Source organism: Nyctereutes procyonoides, unplaced genomic scaffold (genome assembly GCF_905146905.1).
Source record: "Nyctereutes procyonoides isolate TBG_1078 unplaced genomic scaffold, NYPRO_anot_genome, whole genome shotgun sequence".
Classification (NCBI taxonomy): Eukaryota; Metazoa; Chordata; class Mammalia; order Carnivora; family Canidae; genus Nyctereutes; species Nyctereutes procyonoides.
In genome coordinates, this window is record NW_026575137.1 from 14,570,705 (window position 1) to 14,591,538 (window position 20,834).

Here is a 20,834-nt window from a genome sequence, read left to right on the forward strand (position 1 = left end):
AGCTTCTTTCAGGTCCACATGCATTTCTAACTCTACCCAATTTATTCTTTTTTAATTTTTTGTTTAAGTAAGCTCTACACTACACATAGGGCTCGAACTCATGACCCTGAGGGGAAGAGTTGCATGCTTTACCGACTGAGCCAGTAGGCACCCCAACTCTTCCCAGTTTAACTGTGAAAAAGTCTTGTTTGTCATAAACTAAAAGTACGTTGTATAATTACCAAATATTACCAATTTAAAGTAAATCATTTCAAGTTAACTTTGCCACCCAGTATTTCTTTCTCTAACCATGAAAGTCCAATATCACCTTTGTTGTGAAGGGCACAGCTGTCTGCAACCAGCAATTCCATGTGGGGAGGAAGGATTGTTATGCTTTTGCTCCCCAGTAGCAGTAACAAGCTTCTCTTTACTATTGCTGACATTAAGAAAGCTAAAATCAACAGTGAGGTAAACACTTCTTGGGACCATCTAGCAAGGATTTTAATCCCAAATATTCTATAAACACTGACTCCATTTGAGCACCCGGAACCTACTGTCCAGTATCTTTAATTGGTTTTAGGCAGTAATTGAATGAGCAAAGTAGTAGATTATAGACTCTCCCTTTTCCTTTCTCTCTTAAAATATGTCAGTTTCATGAGAGTCCAGGAGACTTCCATCCTGTGAGGAAGCATAGAGGGCCTAGTGAAGTCACCAGTAGAGGTAAATGGGGCCCTAACAGTTTTGGTCATTAAGTATCTAGTAGCTAGAGCATATTTGGAATTTCTTCATTTTCTGTGGGGAAATACATTCACTCTAAATGAGAGGCAGAGGTTTGGGGCTAAGTTTTCTTTTTCCTGTATTTTTCAAAGTTTCTTTTTAAAAATGATTTCCAGTATGATCTAGTTAAGACTTTTAAAGTCTTTCACCAGAAATGGCAAAGATGGGACCGTGATAGGGCACTTTATTCAGCCCCAGAGTGGATTTCTGGAGCTTTCTACAAGCCTGCATGAAAAAGAAAAACTGAGGATTATTTCAGCTGTGAAGCACACACAGGAATGACTGCTGGTGCTGCTAATGGTATCTCTGTCCCTCCTCTAGCAATAAATTTTAGATATTGAAATACAGCTTTGGAGAAAACGTACTGAAGATTCCTTAAGCTTTTTACAAGACACTCAAAGGCTTTTCACAATCCTATGCTCTGGAAATGTGAATTCTTGATGTCTAAACATAAAGGTCCTTTACTAAACTAGTTTTAAATATGAGTTTTCATCCAGAGTACTTGGAGAAAGGGAATGCAGCTGGACCATTAAAGCGTGGTATTTTGCCATTTTTAAGTAATGGGAAATACTGATTAAGAATGTTATAAAGATTTCAGTATACATAATGTAATTGTCTCTAATCATAATCTATTAGCACGAATCTGTAACAAAAGCTTTAACTCTGTTAAAGACAATGGCATACCTATTATACTGTGGCACTTTTTAATTATTTCCATACTGAACAGGATATTGAAGAGCTTATTATCTAAAGGTCAGAATAATGCCCAAGACATGGCCAAGCCCAATGAGTGTCAGATGCATGGAATGTTGGATGACTTCATAGTTATGAAATTATTTCATTTCTCATGATAATTCCTGACTTGCCAAGTTAGTGAATTTTAAGAACTCTGAGAGCAGATTTTAAGATAAATGTGAAATAATCCATACTTTTGGAGTCAGGGACTTCCCTTCAGGCATTAGTTCATATTTGACTTGCTTGACTTACACTTGGGGATAAAATGAGTTAGGACAAGGTCTTAGATACCACATTCCCTTACTGGGAAAGAAAACCAACTTGCACAACTTTGGCTCATGTTTCTTGTTATACAGGCACTGAGAAGCAGCGGTTGCCATGAAATACTTTATTTAACCTTTACAAAAATGTTTTCTTAGTATGGCAAGGCAGTTTAGTTAAATGAAAATAAATAACTATAAAAATTTTGGATTTCTTTTATATCCATCTGTTGACTTCTTTTTTTCTAATTAAAAATTAGGGATAACAATTATAATTGTTTAAATTGCCATGATGACTAAAAACAAAGATTGCTTAAAGCTGTTTTATCCCCTCTTAGGACACGTGTTTGAATGTCTTCTATTTTACATTAAAGTGAATTTTGAGAAAAAAAATTTTTTTAAAAAGTGAATTTTGCTGAGTGGTGAATGTTACATTTGAGAACAATTTGAAAGAAAGTTTTTTTAGGTTGGGTTTCTCTATTATTTATATTTGTATTTAGTCAAAATTTATTTTCAAACAAACAAAACAGTTTGGCTCACAAACTCAAAATATTTTTCCAAACCTGAGTGACTATTAAACAGTATCTCTAGTGTCTTATCTTATTGGTTTCCATTTTTCAGCTCCCCTAAATTAGTCTTTATTATTTCTATCCAATATGCTCTTTTCTCTCCCACTGAACAGCTGGGTCCAACTAAGAACGTGGCAACCGTCAGCTATCATTCTGTTAAAATAATGTGTCTACACAGCACCAAAATCTCCTGGCTCTGACTGCAACTCAATTAAGCAATTAAAATTATTATTTTATTTAATTAGCTTAAAAGAAAATACGGATTATTTCATATTTTATGGACAAACCATACTTTTCTGTACTGACACATACATATACATATACATTTTTCTGAATTTTTACTTTTTAACCCTTTGTGGCAGTTATCAGGGTGAACCATCTCAAAGACTCACACAATTCTGGACTTAAGGCAGTATCATGTTTTCTCAGTCACCTATCATTTAAATAGAGGGAAGTCTACACCCTTTAGAAACATGAAAACAATGTATGTGTGTAATGCTGAAATGATCTTTTTAAAATCTGTATGTCATTTTATACTGTTTTTACTATGTGCCTTTATATCTGATTTTATGATTAATATGTCCCAAAAATTATGCATAAAATTATGTTTTTAAAATATGAGGGAATTTGCTCATGATATCTTCTTGCAAAAATTTTTTGAAGTGTATTATTTTTCACTAATTTAGATAATTTAGATTGAGATAATTTTTTAAAAGATTTTATTTATTCATGTGAGACACAGAGAGAGGCACATACACCGGCAGAGGGAGAAGCAGACTCCTCGAAGAGCTAATGGTGATGTGGGGCTTGATTCCCAGACCTGGATCACACCCTGAGCCGAAGGTGGACACTTGACCACTGAGCCACCCAGGCGTCCCAGATTTAATTTTTTAGCAAAGAATACACATTAAGAATCCCATTGTTAAAAAAAAAAAAAAGAATCCCATTGTTTTGTAGACAGTATATAAGTCAGAAGTACCACAATTATTCATCCTACTCTCACTTCTTTTTTAACTTCTTTTTCTCTACATAGATAATTTTTAGACAGAGATTGATGCCCAAACAGGGAAAAACCATAAATAAATTTTTGATTTTGGATTTCTGTTTAATTACTTATAAAATATAAATCTTTTCTAATTTTAGAAAGATTCTGTGATTTGATTATAGATATGTTGAAACAGATTAAGCCTTAATGTTTGCTAGAAATGTGTGACATTTACCTATGGAAATTCAAATAATTTACTGAAGACAATAGATGGAAGGACACAATGCACTGTTTTAAAGCTGTAGAGCCTTATACATAGAAGATATATAGAATCATTTTTTATATTAATTTTGTATATCTTGTTTTTCTCTCATACCTGTGACACTTTTTGTCCTATTTTTTTCTTTTTAAGATTTTATCTATTTACTCATGAGAGACACAGAGAAAGAGGCAGAAACATAGAGGGAGAAACAAGCTCCATGCAAGGAGCCCAATGTGGGACTTGATCCCAGGACTCCAGGATCACGCCCTGAGCCAAAGGCAGACGCTTAACCCCTGAGCCACCCAGGCATCCCATGTCCTATTTCTTTATATATTTGTCTTTAACTTTAAAGACTTTCAGTTTTTTTCTATAGCAGTTATTCATACTTGCGCTACTTCCATCAGTGTAAATCAGTATTCTGCAAATGCATTTTTTAGTTTTTCCTGCACTTATTGTTTTATCTAATTACCTTTTTATATCACATATTTATTTTAACCTCACACTGTTTTCTATTTATGCCAGACTGTTCTTTCTTCTCAATGGTTTTCTACAGTTTTACAGAAGTCATGTATTTTTGCTCAGTTTAAAGAAAACCAAAACCTTCCTGTTATTCTTTTCCTGAATTCTGCAAGAGAGTATTCATGAGAACTGGTCTCTTCCCCTCACTTTTTGAGATGATATTCTCTTCCCTTTACTTTGTAGTATTTTTTCAGAGGTCACATGGCTTATTTTAGTTTATTAGTGATTAGAGTATATGGACTGTCCTTGGTTAAACCCTGTTACCACTTGAGGAATGATGAGACTGTTGCAGAATGACAGTCAACTCCTGGCTCACTTTCCATTTTCTAGCTGGCATGTCCTAATCTTTCTCAACTGTACAGAGGGGACAGCTTCTCCTCCATCTTTACCCGCATCTCTGATACCCTAAATTATCACAATTTATGAAAAACTGCAGTTCCCCCTTGTTCACAGCTGGTTTTGTTGTTCCTGACTCTTCCTCTGTAATGTTTGTCTTGTGATGACCTCTGATAAAATACAGCAGAGTACTGCCACATTCGGTTTTTCCCTGGGAGTTACTCTCTCTGTACAGATGTAGAAAGACCAGGGAGATAGTGAAGAGCAGGACATCAAACAGTCTATGAAGCTCAGTTACTTTCTCTCTGCCTGTAATGCTTCAATCCTGGGTGTTTACTGATGCCCTAAGGGGAAGTAGCAGCTGCTAAGAGTTCACTGCCTCTTTAGCATCCTTTTCCATACCATTCTCTTGTGGGCAAGTCCTCTTCCCAGCCCTCACGTCTCATCCCCAATAACCTACACATGTCTCTGACTGTGCAAGAGGGAGATCTGGCCTCCTAAAACAATGATTTTTATGCCAGTATGACTCTTTCCTTTCACAGATCAAAATTCAGTGGCTCCATTTGGGTTGGGATCAAAGCTATTAGAGGAATGTAAGCTGCTGAGTTCATACTATAAAGTTATTTTCCCAAATCACATTAACAAGAAATAAGACAAGAAGTTGTTTGCACAAATGATTTGAAGCTATAGCTTGCTACTTTTAGGACTTGTCCTTGTTTGTAATGCAGTCAGTGTGCTTTGTAGACATTAATTTTGTGCAGAAAGAACCACTCCAAGTTAGGCTGTCACCTGCTTGTGTTTATCAGAAACAACAGTAATATATATTTTTTATTTACTCTTATTTCAGCATGTTTTTTTTTTCATGTTATTTCTTTGGGTTCTAAATATGTTCTCTGGACAGTCTTTTAATTCCCCAAGCAGAATACATCTGGGGTCCCATAACAATTTTTTTTCTTTCCTCTCATAAAATTTTAGAGCATAATTTTTCTTGTTAAATATCTGTTTCTCCCACTCTATTGTGAGAATTTTCAGTGCCAGTCATGTGTCTTGTTCATCTCTATAGCAACCATGTGTAGCATAGGCTGTTGGCTTATAGTAAATATTTAATAGCTGTAGATCCTAAAAATATTTGCTAAATTGGAAAAAAAAAGTATTGGTCTAGGGAAAAAAGCTCAAATAATTAAATTAAACTTCTCCAAGGATCATGTGAATAAGGAACAGTGCAAACCAGACCCTCTGAGAGAAGCTTGGATGCTGTAGCAATGAATGGACCATCATGTCACCTTTTAGCAAAGTGCCAGCAGGTGCAAATGGGAAAACTGTGATACCGACTAGGAAAGATAGGGAGGCTTCATTCAGGAAGCTGAATTTGAGTTATTAAAATAGAAATGTGTCATTTCTTTTCCCTTAAAATGCAGACTCTGTATGCTTTCTATTAGATATTTTTCTCTTTAATAATAGTAATGTTTATCTGATTGCAAAATAATACATATTTATGGTATGAAATTTGGAAATTACATAAAAGCACACAAAACATATACACAAAGGAATACTTAAAACATACAAACCCAAAACCCCAAGGTAAAAACTCTTAACATTCTAGCATATTTCTAGCCTTTTTTCTCCCCTATATACTTTTTCTTCATTTTACAAAAATGGAATGTATACTGCATGTTATCTTTTTGTGCTTTTTTTCCCATTAATCTATTGCTAAGTAATATTCTTAATGTTTTTTCATGCTGTGATTGTTTTTTTCAATAGCTTGAGAGGATTCTACAATGTCAGTATGGTTAGGCACACCTGAGTCAGCACCACTTACTCTCTTGTAAGCACACTGGAGTTCAAATCTTATCCCTTGTCTTCCCATCACTGTGGCCCTGAGAAGCTTGCCTGGCCTCTCTGACTCAGTTTGCTTTTTCATCTGTAAAATGGAACAAAAGTACTTACTTCCTAAGAACATTTTAAGGAATCAGTGATAAAATCTATAAAAAGCACTTAGACTAGCGCTCAGCACATAGTAGGTGTCTAACAAATGATACCTTTTATTGTTTTTACAGTATTTTATCAGATCAATTTCCTAGCAGTGCCTAATTTTATTATTATGACAATGCTGGAATAAGCTTACATCTAGGTAAAACTTACACATATGTATAATTATTGCCTTATGATAAATTCCTGTGTAAGATTGATGAGTCAATGTCTAAAACAGATTTTTGACAAGGACTAGCCTCCAGCTACAATTTTCATTCTAACAGACGTTTTGTGAGTGTGCCAGGGTTCCCTTTTTCATAAAGGATTGTTTTAGGCTGATTGCACAGTATCTGTGGCCTTCATTGAATTCAGTCATGAGGGAAAACCTACAAACCTCTTCCTACACCCATTTTGAGGAAGAGCAAACTACCCCCAGCACTTGTGTGATGACAGAGGGGCCTCTACCTCCAGGGTGATTGGTTTGGAAAGCTTTCCTTCTCTTTCTCTTTTTTCTTCCAAAATACCCTGCATCAAGAAGTCCAAGTTACCACTAGAAATCATCCTGATAACAGTTTTAAAATGAGTAGTAAAATAAAGTTCACAGACAAGTATCTGGTACCTTCATTCATATTTAAAATACAATTTTAAAAACTTGGCCATCCTCTTTTCTTTCTCTTCCTTGGTGTACCCTGTTTCCCTAGATTTCATCTTGTTTTTCTTTCTTCCATAACTGATTCAGGAATTCTCCCTTTGGAGGTGACTGTGGGTGGTCCTGAGAGCTGACCCCAGCCCCTTGATCCATAATTCAGTTTTAACTTTTATTTTGTATTGAAAAAAAAATGAGAGAGAGCTGTGTATGCTCCCATTTGAGATCTTCAGTGGAAAAACTGTGAATTTAGTCTGGCTGCCGGCATAGCACTAGTGGGGCTGCTGGAAAAAAAGAATCTGTAGCCCCTTGGGACCTTCCAACAAGTGTGGCTGCTATGCAACTTGCCTTATTTCTTAGTTTCAGTTCCCACTGAGAAGTTCAAACACGAGTGGTTCCTATTTTGACTCTTTCCCCCAGTGGAAAGTATTAGACACTTAACAAAGTAGGCCATAAAGAATGAAATGCCTGAATAGAAAAGATGATAGAGGAAGTAAGTCAGTAAGGGGAAATTAATAGGTAAGAGGGGCAAGAATATCTCCAAGTTGATAAGAGAATATAAAAATACCATGGGCTCCAGGCAACACAGAAGAGCAATTTTTTGGCTGAGGCCATTGCTTCATCTCTCCTATGTCCTCAAGTTTCTGGCCCACCTTGCGTCTCCTCCGGACTGTTGCAGTTGCCCTGCTACCTCCACACTCCACCCTTCCCCTCCTTTCCACACATTGCTGTCCTGTACAGAGGGCTTCAGTGGCCACCTGCTGATTCTTCAAGCACAAATTCCTCACTTAGTAAATCAGAGCCCACCACAGTCTAGGTCTCTCTGTCTGACTTTATCCCTCACTCTGGTTTGTCCTGTTCTCTTTTCTCCAGCCATTCAAGACTATTAACTTTGCCCTTCGGCATACCTTCTGGCTTTCACATCTCACGTTGTCCATTGTCCCCGTAAGCCCAGAAAGGAAACGTCCTCTTTGCCAGTGGAAATCCTGCGGTACCTCTAAGCCCCAGCTGCTTTCATGAAGCTGTCCCAATCATAGCAGCCTAGAGCTAGCCCTCCTTTCTCTAGACTCCTGTGCCATGTTGCACCCCTCCTAGCGCCTCTTGTTATTTATTGGTGCATCTTTATTTTCCCTGTAAGATAATAAGCTCCTTGCAAGACAGAAAACACAGCTCTTCCTCCTCCCTTCCCCCATAGTGGCTAGCATATCAGCTCCCTTATAGTAACTGAGTGAAAAATTATATGGATGAATGACAGAAAGAAATTGCATGAGGATCAAGTAGTATGACATGAATTTCAAATTGTTATGCCTGATCTTATAGTTCCTTCAGTATAGAAATAAAAATATATATAGGAACATTTGTTTTTAAATGGGGACTGTTTGGTACCTGTAGCAGTGAAATTTTATCATTTGGTTCAACAGAATAGAACTCTCATACTCAGTTGCGGTCCATGAGTATCAGCACTGGTGTCTGGTACCTGAGTCAGTCATGCTGTGGGAAGGAGGAGCGAAGCAGTGCTGGGCCATCTCAGTTCCTGTCTGTAGATTTTCTCTCTTAGGAATGCAATTCCTTTCCTACTGAATTTTTTCCATTAATGTATGTATATAAATTTTTATATACATATATATATTAAAAAATTGCTATTTAGATGCTTTGAACAGTAGACCAAACATTACAGATATTCTGCTGGTGATGCATATGGGGGAGAAGTGTAATGTTTTTCTCCCACCCAACTTTTCTGTGTGAACTAAATCCAGATGTATCTGGATTTTCATAATTCAAAGAAAATATCTATGCCAACACTTTGAGAACAAATAGCTGCCAAGTGAAACCTGACAGCATATTCTTTGGTGACATTGTCAGTTAAAGCTGTGTACACAGAGTGAGCAGCTACCTAAAACTGAGCTCATATGCAAATGTGAACACTCCTCAATTAAAATTACATTGTATACATTAAACCTTTCTTTAGAAGCTGTGGAACTTTCAGGAAAAGTATAGCCAAGCTTGACCTTAAGTACCTTGCCTCATTATTTTTTTGTCATTTCCAGCTACTAGTCTCTCCAAAGAAAACAATTTTCTTGTTTCTTTTAGTTTTGTGTGTGCCCTGAGCTTTATTCCCAGTTGCTTCTACAAAAAAACTGAAATGGTTCCAAACACCACTATTACTTTTCTTTTTATTTTTCTCTGTAACTAATATTTAAAGATCAAAGATAACTCTGGTACTTTTATGTTGTGGAGCATATATAAGACCAAATTTTCCCTAAAGGTATTTGCTGTCCAGAATTTTTTCCTTTTATTTTTTTTTATTTTTTATTTTTTTTTAGCTATTAGCTTTCTTTTCTAGAAATCATCTGAATGGTAGCTTTTTGATTTCACAGGGTCACTGGCAATTGCATGGAGGAAGAACTAGAACGGGGCCATATGAAAAGCAGGGAAATGAGTTGGGAGGTTTTTTGGTTTTTTTTTTGTTTTGTTTTTTGTTTTTAAGGAGGTTTTAAAAAATATTTTGATAAGGTATTTTAAAACAAAACAAAAAAAAACCCTTAACTTTTCACCAAAATCATATTGTGATGACTAGTGAAATGTTTTAATTTAGGCACTTTCTAAAGGCCCTTTCTAATGCTAAAACTGAAAAATGATCTTTCCATCAAAAGGCTTCTTTTATTATGATAATTTCCATGTATATTCTTAATATATTTATTTTAAGGGCCTATTATGATAGCTCTTGTGTACATTGTTTTTATAGTTTCTGTTAATTGGGAAAATGTTTCATATGATTAGCCTTTTGTTAATTCTTTTAAAAAATTATATATGATATCAAGGAAAATGGTGATTTTGTATATTATATAAACGTTTTTCCTAAAATGTCAGTTTTATTTTCTTATTCTTACTAATTGTATAGAATACTATTTATTTTCATTTAAACATCTATCCTAAATAAGCAGTAATTGGGACAGCCTGGGTGGCTCAGCGGTTTAGTGCTGCCTTCAGCCCAGGACGTGATCCTGGAGGCCCCGGATCGAGTCCCGTGTCAGGCTCCCTGCATGGAGCCTGCTTCTCTCTCTGCCTCTTTCTCTCTCTGGTCTTTCATGAATAAATAAACAAAATATTTAAAATAAATAAATAAATAAATAAGCAGTAATTATTATGTTGTTTTGGAATACTTGTTCAGTTAAACTGATTTTCTTAGCTGCATTTCATAAGTAGGAGTAGAAAGAGAAAACATTTGATGATCATGAAAGAAATATGAATATTACCAAAAGTGGCAATACTGTGTGAATAAACATGAATGTGAATCAGGAGTCAGGAGGCTCATTTGGTAAATGTTAAATACATGCTCCTGCTAGCAAAAGATAGAACAAAGACATTTTCTCATACATTCAAAATGATGAAGGTAGATCTAATATGATATGTGTGATCTCATAAAGAGAATATATTGAATGAACTGCATCCTCAAAGGGCTATTTCGTTCATTATCAACAGAAAAAATAAGGAATGGCAATTTAGGGTCAAAAATAATGCCACAAATGAAATTTTGCTTTAATTACTGACTCACCATAAGAAGGATTAAACTATCAGCCAAGACCAATGTTCTTTGATCTCACATTTCAACCTTCTTGTCCTCCAGATGAATGAAATGGTCTTTTCTCAAATGTTCAGCAGGCCTTTTACCATTTGATAGGACAATTATTTTTAAGAAGGTTTAAAATGTGATCTGGAAAACCACATTGACTCTCTGTGACATATTTGCTATTCTTAGCTTGGTTGAATAAGCTGGAAGTGGATGAATAATGCAGGTTAGAAAGAAAACAGATGCTAAATATTACAAATAGGAAGGTTTTCCAGCAATGAGACTTTCATTTTAGGACTAGATTTTTGTTGGCACTTTTGGCATTATGACGATTATTGTTTTTCTCTCCAGCTGTTACACATCTGCATTGAAGGTTGGGGCAATTGGCGCTGGTCAGAGCCCTTCAGCGTGGACCATGCAGGGACATTTATTAGGACTATCCAGTACAAGGGTCGGACTGCTTCACTCGTCATCAAGGTTCGGCAACTCAGTGGAGTGCAAAAACAGGTGAGTTCCTTGTGTTCATGCCCCACACAGCTTTTAATTATTTCACATAATGAAGCAAAACTTAGAGAAATGAAATAATTAATAATTAGAAAAACCATGTGATTTAATAATTAGAAAAACAGTGATATGCCTATGTACGCTTACTACTACCTTGCACGGGAGCACTTCAGAAGTGCTTGTTGATAATCCTGAGGATGATGATGGCTTCAAACCCTTTGTCCCACATCTTTTACAACAGCTGCTAACGAGCAGTAAAATTTACTGATTTTAGTTTCACCTCTCCTCCCTGTCACCACCTACCTTCTGGTAGAGGTGCTAATGAGCTGTGAAATAGCCAAAAGGCCTTTATTAAGAAGGGAAAGAAGCACAGGGTGTTGGGGACTCTGGATAACCCAACAGTGGATAAGTTGGTTCTCATACATGTAAGAATAATCTTCCAGAAAGTGTTGTGATACCTCCCATGACAGAGTGGGCCTGGGTCTCCAGCAAGCTTTCTTTTCCTAGGAGTTAATATTAACTGCAGTAAAAATTCACTACAGTCTAACTCTTGGCATATAAAACCTCAGCTCTCAGCACATATTTTTACGTATTTTATAAAACTTCCTTTTGGCTGTTTTTGAAGTTCTAAGACTGCAAAAGGGGAAAAAAGTATCTGACACTTTTTTTGTGTTCTTAAGATGTGAAAATGTGGTTTTTAAAAGATGTTTTTCAAGTATGGCGCATATGACAAGAGTAGAAAGAAAAAAGGAAGCATTAAAATCTGAAAACTGGCTTCACTGTACATATAATAACTGGTTTTGTCATAAGAGTTTTAACATATACATCTGCATCTGGATTGTAACAGTCTACCCAGAGCTTATGTGAACTGAGGACAGGATAGAAACAGCCCTCAGTCCCTAGAAAAGGAAAAGGGGAGTTTTTCTTATCAAGTAGCATGGGCTAGTCCATTGCTGTGTGCCAGGGGGTGAACAGGAAGCAACTGGTGAGGTAAACAGTAGGACCTGTACCATATACGTTCTTGGTCTGCACCTAATCAGGGAGCTGGACTTCATGTTCTCATTATTGTGGGCAACAGAGGTAAAAAGAATATAGCAGAAGAGTCTTCCCAATGAACTGACTACCCTTAAGTATTTATAGAGTGCCTGCAGTAGAACAGAGTAAAATGAAAGATACTATGTGACACAGTCTTTGCTCTTAAATTGCAAATTTATATAAACCCAGCAGTAAATACAACTGACAGCAAGTGTGAAGGGAATTTAGAGGTTTTGCTAAGAACATATGACTCAATTTGGGCTTTGGAAAACATGTAGAATTTGAATTATGAGAGTACATTCCAGGTAGGCAGTGTAATATAAAGATAGGAATATGGGACAAATGGGTCTTACTGGGACTCATGATGGGAGCAGCCTAGCTAGTGTGAGTGTTGAGCTACAAAGTCTTAAGAACAAGACGTGCCACTGACTTTAATCTGCCTGCAGAACTGTCTTACCTGGGTATCTTCTCAATAAATATCTACCCAATTAATACATTCTGGTTTTCTGATTCTGACACTCATGGTCTTTCAAGAATGCCTTATCCACCTTCCCACTTAACAGCATTCTTAAGAAATGGTCATTCAGCATCCGTTTGAATACTCCAGATGATGAGGCTTATTTCCTCACATGACAGCCTTTTCTATAATTAGTCATTTCCAGCTATAAATGAAGCTCTTTCCTAATTTTGAACACAAATCTCTCACCATTCAGTCAGTTTTTACCACTCATCAGAACTTGTGAGATGTATGCAACAACACATACATCACATTCCCTTGTGGTGGAAACTAAGTTATCTCTCCTCTGTAATTACAACCCTTCAAAAACAAGGGAAGCTACGGTGCTTCCCCTTAGCTTCCTTTTCCTTAGGCCAGTGGTTCTCAAATTTGCATGTACATCAGAATCACCTGAAGAGGCTTGTTAAAACATAGATTGTTAGCACCCACCCTCAGAGTTTCAGATTCAGTAGATTTTGGGTGTGACATGATAATTTGCATTTCTTATAAATTCTCAATGTGATACTGATGCTACTGGTCCAGGGGTCACACTTTGACCACCATGTCTCTGGTCTAAACTTTCCCAATTCATTCAGCTCTTTTGCATATGGTTGCTAGAATAGTTACCAATTAATAGAATGGCAGGAGATCACTCTATGGATAAAGGATTTTCATGGTATACCTTGGTGGTTAAGATCATAGCCAATCCAGCTGCGTATTTCCTTGCTAGCTGTGTGATCTTCAAGTTATTCAACCTCTTTGTGAATCAATTTCCTGATCTGTGAAATGGGGATAGTAATAGTGCCTTTGTCACAAAGTTAGTGTGAGATTTAAATGAGTTTATATATGTGAAGTGCTTAACAATAGTGCCTGGGCCCACTGTCATAACTCAATAAACTATAAGTACAATAATGAAATATTCCCAGGCCTACGTAACATTGGTTGGACTTTGTTGTTACAGTAGTACCTCCTGGGCTCGTGGCTCAGTCACTTAAGCATCTGACTTTGGCTCAGGTCATGATCTCAAGGTCCTGGGATCAGCCCTGCCTCTGGCTTCATGCTCAGAGGGGAGTCTGCCTCCCTTCCCTTCTCCTTCTGCTCCTCCCCCAACAAGTGCACTTGCCCATGCTCTCTCTCCTTCTCTCAACTAAATAAATAAAATCTTAAAAAAAAAAATAGTGCCTCCTTCTTGCATAGATACTATGTATCTTCAAGGAATAATATTAAATTTCAGGGATAAATCAGTATATACCTTGCTCCTAAGCAGCTATTACACATTGCAACAGTATACCATACATCAGAAAAGTTGGCCACTTTTCATGTCTTGATTAAAAATTCTCACAGAGGGTATTATACTGAGTGAAATAAGTCAGTCGGAGAAGGACAAACATTATATGGTCTCATTCATTTGGAGAATATAAAAAATAGTGAAAGGGAATAAAGGGAAAAGGAGAAAAAATGAGTGGGAAATATCAGAAAGGGAGACAGAACATGAAAGACTCCTAATTCTGGGAAACGAACTAGGGGTGGTGGAAGGGGAGGTGGGTGGAGGGTGGGGGTGACTGGGTGACGGGCACTGAGGTGGGCACTTGACGGGATGAGGACTGGGTGTTATGCTATATGTTGGCAAATTGAACACCAATAAAAAATAAATTTATAATTAATAAATAAATAAATTTATAAGAAAAATAAATAAATAAATAAAAATAAAAATTCTCACAGAGGGCAGCCCAAATGGCCTAGTGGATTAGCGCCACTTTCGGCCCAGGGTGTGATTCTGGAGACCTGGGATGGAGTCCCGCATCCGGCTCCCTGTATGGGGCCTGCTTCTCCCTCTGCCTGTATCTCTGCCTCTCTTTCTCTCTGTGTCTGTCATGAATAAATAAATAGAGTCTTTGAAAAAAAAAAATTTCTCACAGAATGTTACTAACCTTTTTTTCCCCTTGACTATAAGAGATTTCCCAGGTCTAAGATTTATTACCTAATATCTTCGGCAAATTTGTTAACCTTTCTGTACCTCATATTCCTTTTACAAAAGAAACCACCCAGTAAATATTAGTTCACTGTTATTTTTATGTTAACTATTCTAAAATATTTCTGAGAACAAAGGAAAGTCTAAAGTAGAAAAGAAAATTACCCTATTTCTCCCACCCAAAGATAAATACTGTTACTACTTTGGTATATTTTTTCTACTCTTTTTTTCTGTGTAGATATTTTTTAAACAACGTGAAATCTGGTTATAATTAGTTTTTCAACTTCTTTTTTTCATTTAACATTATATGATGATTATCTTCTAATGTTATCTACAATTCCTGAACTATCTTTTTTAATAGTTGCATAATAATTTGCCATATGGTATGCTGAAACACATTTAGACATCCCCTTCTTGCTGCACTTTTAGATAATTTCCAATTTGTTGCCATAATACATCTTTAAGTAAATATCTTTGTGAATACATATGTATATCCAAATGTCTATATATGTCCTAAAGTAATTTGCTGTAAAATTCAATTACCTGGGCAGCCCTGGTGGCACAGTGGTTTAGCGCTGCCTCCAGCCCAGGGTGTGATCCTGGAGACCCGGGATCAGGTCCCACATCGAGCTCCCTGCATGGATCCTGCTTCTCCCTCTGCCTGTGTCTCTCTGTGTCTCTCATGAATAAATAAAAATAAAATCTTAAAAAACAAATTCAATTACCTGAGCAAAGATGTGAATCTTTTTATGGTGCTTGATATATCTCCCGAAACTAAAAAGATGGTTAATTCTTTAACCAAAATTCATGGTTTTGTGTCACCAGATTCCCATTATGGCTACATTAATCCTTTAAATAACTAAATATATTTATTTGTCCGAATCATCTACTGACCTTCTGAATTGCCTGCTTCTCCCTCTGCCTATGTCTCTGACTCTCTCTCTCTCTCTCTCTCTCTCTCTCTCTCTGTCTCTCATGAATAAATAAATAAAATCTAAAATTCATATATATACACATACATATACAATACACACACAGATATTAAGGCCTCTGGTACCAAATTGCATTTCAGGATTTCCAAATGTTATTTGTACCATTGAATGTTGAAAAGTTCTTTTCTATAGGGAACTCCCTTTCACACTTGTCTCTGCTTGTATCCTGTTATAATAAATGTTCTTATAAAAAAAAGTAGAATGCATCCAAACAAGAAAGGACTTTTCAGAAAGCAATAATGGAAACATAAGCCACCCTCCCATTGCATTTACTTTTTTTGAAAGAAGTGGCATCTCCCACAGGAACTGGCAAAATCCATTTTCCATTCCTATTGCCATGGAAGACACATACACACATACACACAATATTTATACTTTGAGTTTTAGCATTTATTGTCATAGCCAAATAAGATTGGACTCTAAATTAGGGCCATTTAAAAAACTTAGCAGAATAGTGAAAAGTGGAACACAGAAACGGTAATTCATGTTAACCTAGAAGGAAGCAATGGAAAATGGTTTGTACTGAACCCAGGTAATACTGAAAGGTTCCGCAGACCACCAGCTTCAAAACAACTGCTGCATATATCAAAGTTGTGAAAAACCTTTCTCGTCTTTCAGTTGGATTTAATTTTTTATTGTCAGGGTAGATTAACTCAAATTCAGATTAGCTCCAGTTAAAGTGCATCAGAGACACAGGATTTCCTCAATTAGTCAGTTTGGGAAGGAAGATAGGAATCACGGTTTCAGAAGAGCTTCATGGATTCCTGCCTCTCTCACATCTTGGCTCCTTTTCTTCTACCCCACCTGGGCTGGGAAATTTGCAATAAACCACAGCTGCCTAATTTCCAAGGCCCATTTGGGGAGGTGAGTGTGTGCAGCCCCCTTATGGTACCTTAACTGCATTAACACACCCTGGGGTAACGGAGAACTGGGTAATGTGCTCCTGCACAGTGAGGTTTGGTTTCTTGTGCCCTGCCTTTGCTATACCCCTGTTGTTTCCCCAATTCAGTGAAAATTTCTCACTGAATTTTCATACAAAATTTTTCAAGAACTTTGTACATTACACAGCTACCCATGTGCACACATTGACTTCCACATTTCCCATCCCCTCATTGAGGAAAGCTCTACCACTCTAAAAACTTAAATGTACATATGTATGTATGTATATATATCTGTATCTTTATACATACACTTTTAATCAGGGCTAAGATATCATTTTCCAGTGCATCTGGTGCTCTGGAGCTATTCTTTAATATCACTATTCTTCTTGGCACTGATCTAATAAGAGTTCTGAAACCTGCTAAGTAAAATCATATGTGGAAATCTTCAATACACATCTTTGTGGCTTTGGGGAAAGAGGAGAATTAGTGTGAAACCTGGAAATGTGTATTAAAGAGAAACCCTACATTAAAAAAAAATAAGTAGCTGTCTTCAACTGATAAATTAACCTTGAAGTTCTAACCGTAATTTCCAAAATAAAAGCGTTGTAGGTGTTGCCACTTTGAAGAAAAGCAGACATGGCTCTCGCTGAACCCTGCGTGGGAGCACCATTCCGAGGAGGAGCCATTTTGGATTTTCCTTCATCTAAGTAGCCTTCCCTCCCTGGCCACTTTTAAGGGTTTTCTTTTTTATCAAATTTGAAAGCCTATTTAACAGGCTTTATAGTTGGAAATGAAACTATAAAAACCCACCAAGAGAATCCTTGTCTTTAGACAAAGTGAGTCCCAGATGGTTGCAGAGATTCTGTGGTTTCTCTGAGAGACAGCAAAATTCTCTCCTAAATCTCATGGGGCCCAAAGGTTCTGAAGCAAAAGTAGTGTGCACACATTGCCAGGCCTGGGAACATCAAGAGGAAGAACAGAATTAAATACTGCCTCAGAGCTTTCCCATGTTTATTTAAAGTTAGGCGATGCTAAGGCCTCCTAAGAGGCCTAGTAACCTCCAACATATGCTAAAGAAGAGCTTGCCTGCTAACTTAGGACTCATGGTTCAGTTGTCTTCTGTGTTTGTTATTGAGAAAACATTGTTTTAAAAGATTTTAATGGCCAGAGTGCCTAGGAGTAAGGTAGCAGTTAACCACAGCTTGGTTTTTACAGATGTGCTTCTCTAAAGAAAATTCAAAGGAATAGATAGTTGGAAAATAAATAATAAAAAAGTGGGATCCCTGGGTGGCGCAGCGGTTTGGTGCCTGCCTTTGGCCCAGGGCGCGATCCTGGAGACCCGGGATCGAATCCCACGTCGGGCTCCCAGTGCATGGAGCCTGCTTCTCCCTCTGCCTGTGTCTCTGCCTCTCTGTCTCTCTCTGTGTGACTATCATGAATAAGTAAATAAAATGTTTAAAAAAAAAAGTGCTAAACTTCACTGTTCAACTAAAGGGTTGAAACAACAATAACAATTTTTGGTCTATCAATCTAGCGGGTTTGTTTGGGATAAATAGTTGATAAATAATCATATTTATTTGTTTAATAGGTTACTTATAATAATATTTACAAAGTACTCTTAATATCACATAGGAAAACTTATCCTAATGGAATAAATGGAAAACACCTAATGGGTGTTTTCAGTTTGAAGTAAAAAAATAAGCTTTTTAATCTTCATAGTAAGTCAATGAGGCAGATACTCTTATTGTTACTATATAACATTTATTATATATATATATATATATATAATATATATATATATATATATTCTCTTATAACATCTTCCATGACAGACAAGAAGCAGGGCTTTCTTTTTTCAAATTGTCTCCCTTATCAAGAAGTAAAATCTTTCTCAGAGCCGTTTAGCAGTCTTTTCATATCAAAGAGCAAGCACCCCCATGTTCACCCCTAAAGTGATCATTGGCAAAATGAGAATGGAATTACAAGGAATAGTTTGTACCAATTATGACACAGACTCTGGAGGCCATAGAGATGGCCACCTTTCCTGAATACTTTGCTGCTTTTTGAGACCTAAAACAAATCTCCCTATTAATAACTGAGGAGGAAGAGGAATCACCTCTTTGGAATGGAACCAGTGGCATCTGCCACTACATTTACATTATGATGGGCAATCTTTATTCTATTTTTTATAGTTTCTAGATTTTCTTAATTAGTAGATAATAATTTCATAAAAAACAGACCTTCAGAGTGATTATCAACACAGACTCTGGCCCAGAGAGTCTGGGTAACATCAAGCAAGTTATCAAACATCTCCATGCTTCTGTTTTTTCCTTGTTAAGTTGACAAGTCATAATAGCACCTATTTTATATGGTTGCTGTGAGGATGAAAGTTAATTTGTAAAAGTGCTTTGTATTGGGATGTGTGTGTGTATACTCCTACATGTACATGTACATACATATGTATGCAGAGAAAAAGAGGGAGAGATTTATTTTAAATTGCCTCACATGATTGTGGAAGCTGAAATCCAGAAAAGCTCCTGCAGGTTCCAGCCTGAAAGCTAGCAGTCTAAAGACCCAAGAGGAGCTGATGTTTTTTAGTCTATGTCCAAAGGCCAGGAAAGACCAAAATCTCAGTTCAGTCAGGGAGGAAGAAACCTTCTTAAATAGGCTCATTGTTCTTGTCAAGTCTTCAGCTGACAGGATGAGGCCCACCACATTAGGAAGGGCACTCTTCTTTACTCAGTTTACCAATTCAGATGTTGGCTTCATCTGGAGGCACCTTCACAGACACACCCAGAATAATGCTTGACCATAGGATCTGTACAGCCTGTGGCCCTTTCAAGTCGACACATAAAATTAACCATCACATGTTTAGACCTGTAAGTAAAACACATATATATCAAGGTGTGTATGTGATTACTATTTTTATGATCTGGGGGAAAATATTACAAATAAGAAAACCCACTCTGTGAAAGTCCTCTGTTTTCCAGTCATAGTGAATATTTGTATTACAGAAAAATACACCGCATAGGAATAAATTGCACATTATCTTTTCAGTTTCAACCAATTTAAGAGACATTTCTTTTTTTTTTTTTTAAATATTTATTTTTTTTATTTATTTTTTTTTTATAAATTAATTTTTATTGGTGTTCAATTTACCAACATACAGAATAACACCCAGTGCTCATCCCGTCAAGTGTACCCCTCAGTGCCCGTCACCCATTCACCCCCACCCCCCACCCTCCTCCCCCTCCACCACCCCTAGTTCATTTCTCAGAGTTAGAAGTCTTTATGTTCTGCCTCCCTTTCTGATATTTCTCACACATTTCTTCTCCCTTCCCTTATATTCCCTTTCACTATTATTCATATTCCCCAAATGAATGAGAACATACACTGTTTGTCCTTCTCCGGTTACTGTGGCCAAGTTCAAAAAGGGTGTTGCCTGAGTTCTCCTCTGGGATTTTGATGGGATCTTGTCTCACATTTAGATCTTTCATCTATTTTGAGTTTATCTTTGTGTATGGTGCAAGAGAGTGGTCCAGTTTCATTCTTCTGCATGTGGATGTCCAATTTTCCCAGCACCATTTATTGAAGAGACTGTCTTTCTTCCAGTGGATCATCTTTCCTCCTTTATCGTATATTAGTTGAGCATAAAGTTCAGGGTCCACTTCTGGGTTCTCTGTTCTGTTCCATTGATCTATGTGTCTGTTTTTGTGCCAGTACCACACTGTCTTGATGAACACAGCTTTGAGGTATAACCTGAAATCTAGCATTGTGATGCCCCCAGATATGGTTTTCTTTTTTTAAAATTCCCCTGGCTGTTTGGGGTCTTTTCTGATTCCCCACAAATCTTAAAATAATTTGTTCTAAGTCTCTGAAGAAAGTCCATGGTATTTTGATAGGGATTGCATTATACGTGTAAATTGCCCTGGGTAACATTGACATTTTCACAATATTAATTCTGCCAATCCATGAGCATGCAATATTTTTCCATCTCTTTGTGTCTTCCTCAATTTCTTTCAGAAGTGTTCTGCAGTTTTTAGGGTATATTTTGAGAACCATTTGAATGGTAAATGGTTCTCCAACCTTTTATTTTCAGGTTGTAGGTGTCCTTCTGTCTAAAATGAGTCTCTTGTAGACAGCAAATAGATGGGTCCTGCTTTTTTATCCAGTCTGAAACTCTGCGCCTTTTGATGGGGTCATTAAGCCCATTCACGTTCAGAGTTACTATTGACAGATATGAGTTTAGTGTCATCATGATATCTATTTAGTCCTTGTTTTTGTGGATTGTTCCACTGAACTTCTTCTTAAAGGGGAGTTTTAAGAGTCCCCCTTAAAATTTCT

General features: G+C 36.9%; 1 protein-coding gene across 7 annotated transcripts in view; it reads left to right on the forward strand.

Moving 5' to 3' along the window:
- VPS13B (vacuolar protein sorting 13 homolog B) overlaps window positions 1-20,834 on the forward strand; it is a 748,802-nt gene that overhangs the window by 675,509 nt on the left and 52,459 nt on the right. For all 7 annotated transcript variants that reach the window (XM_055303543.1, XM_055303538.1, XM_055303542.1 and 4 more), the window contains one exon: window positions 10,962-11,117. In XM_055303543.1, the coding sequence (XP_055159518.1) occupies window positions 10,962-11,117 (156 nt within the window). The remainder of the gene's footprint in view (window positions 1-10,961; window positions 11,118-20,834) is intronic.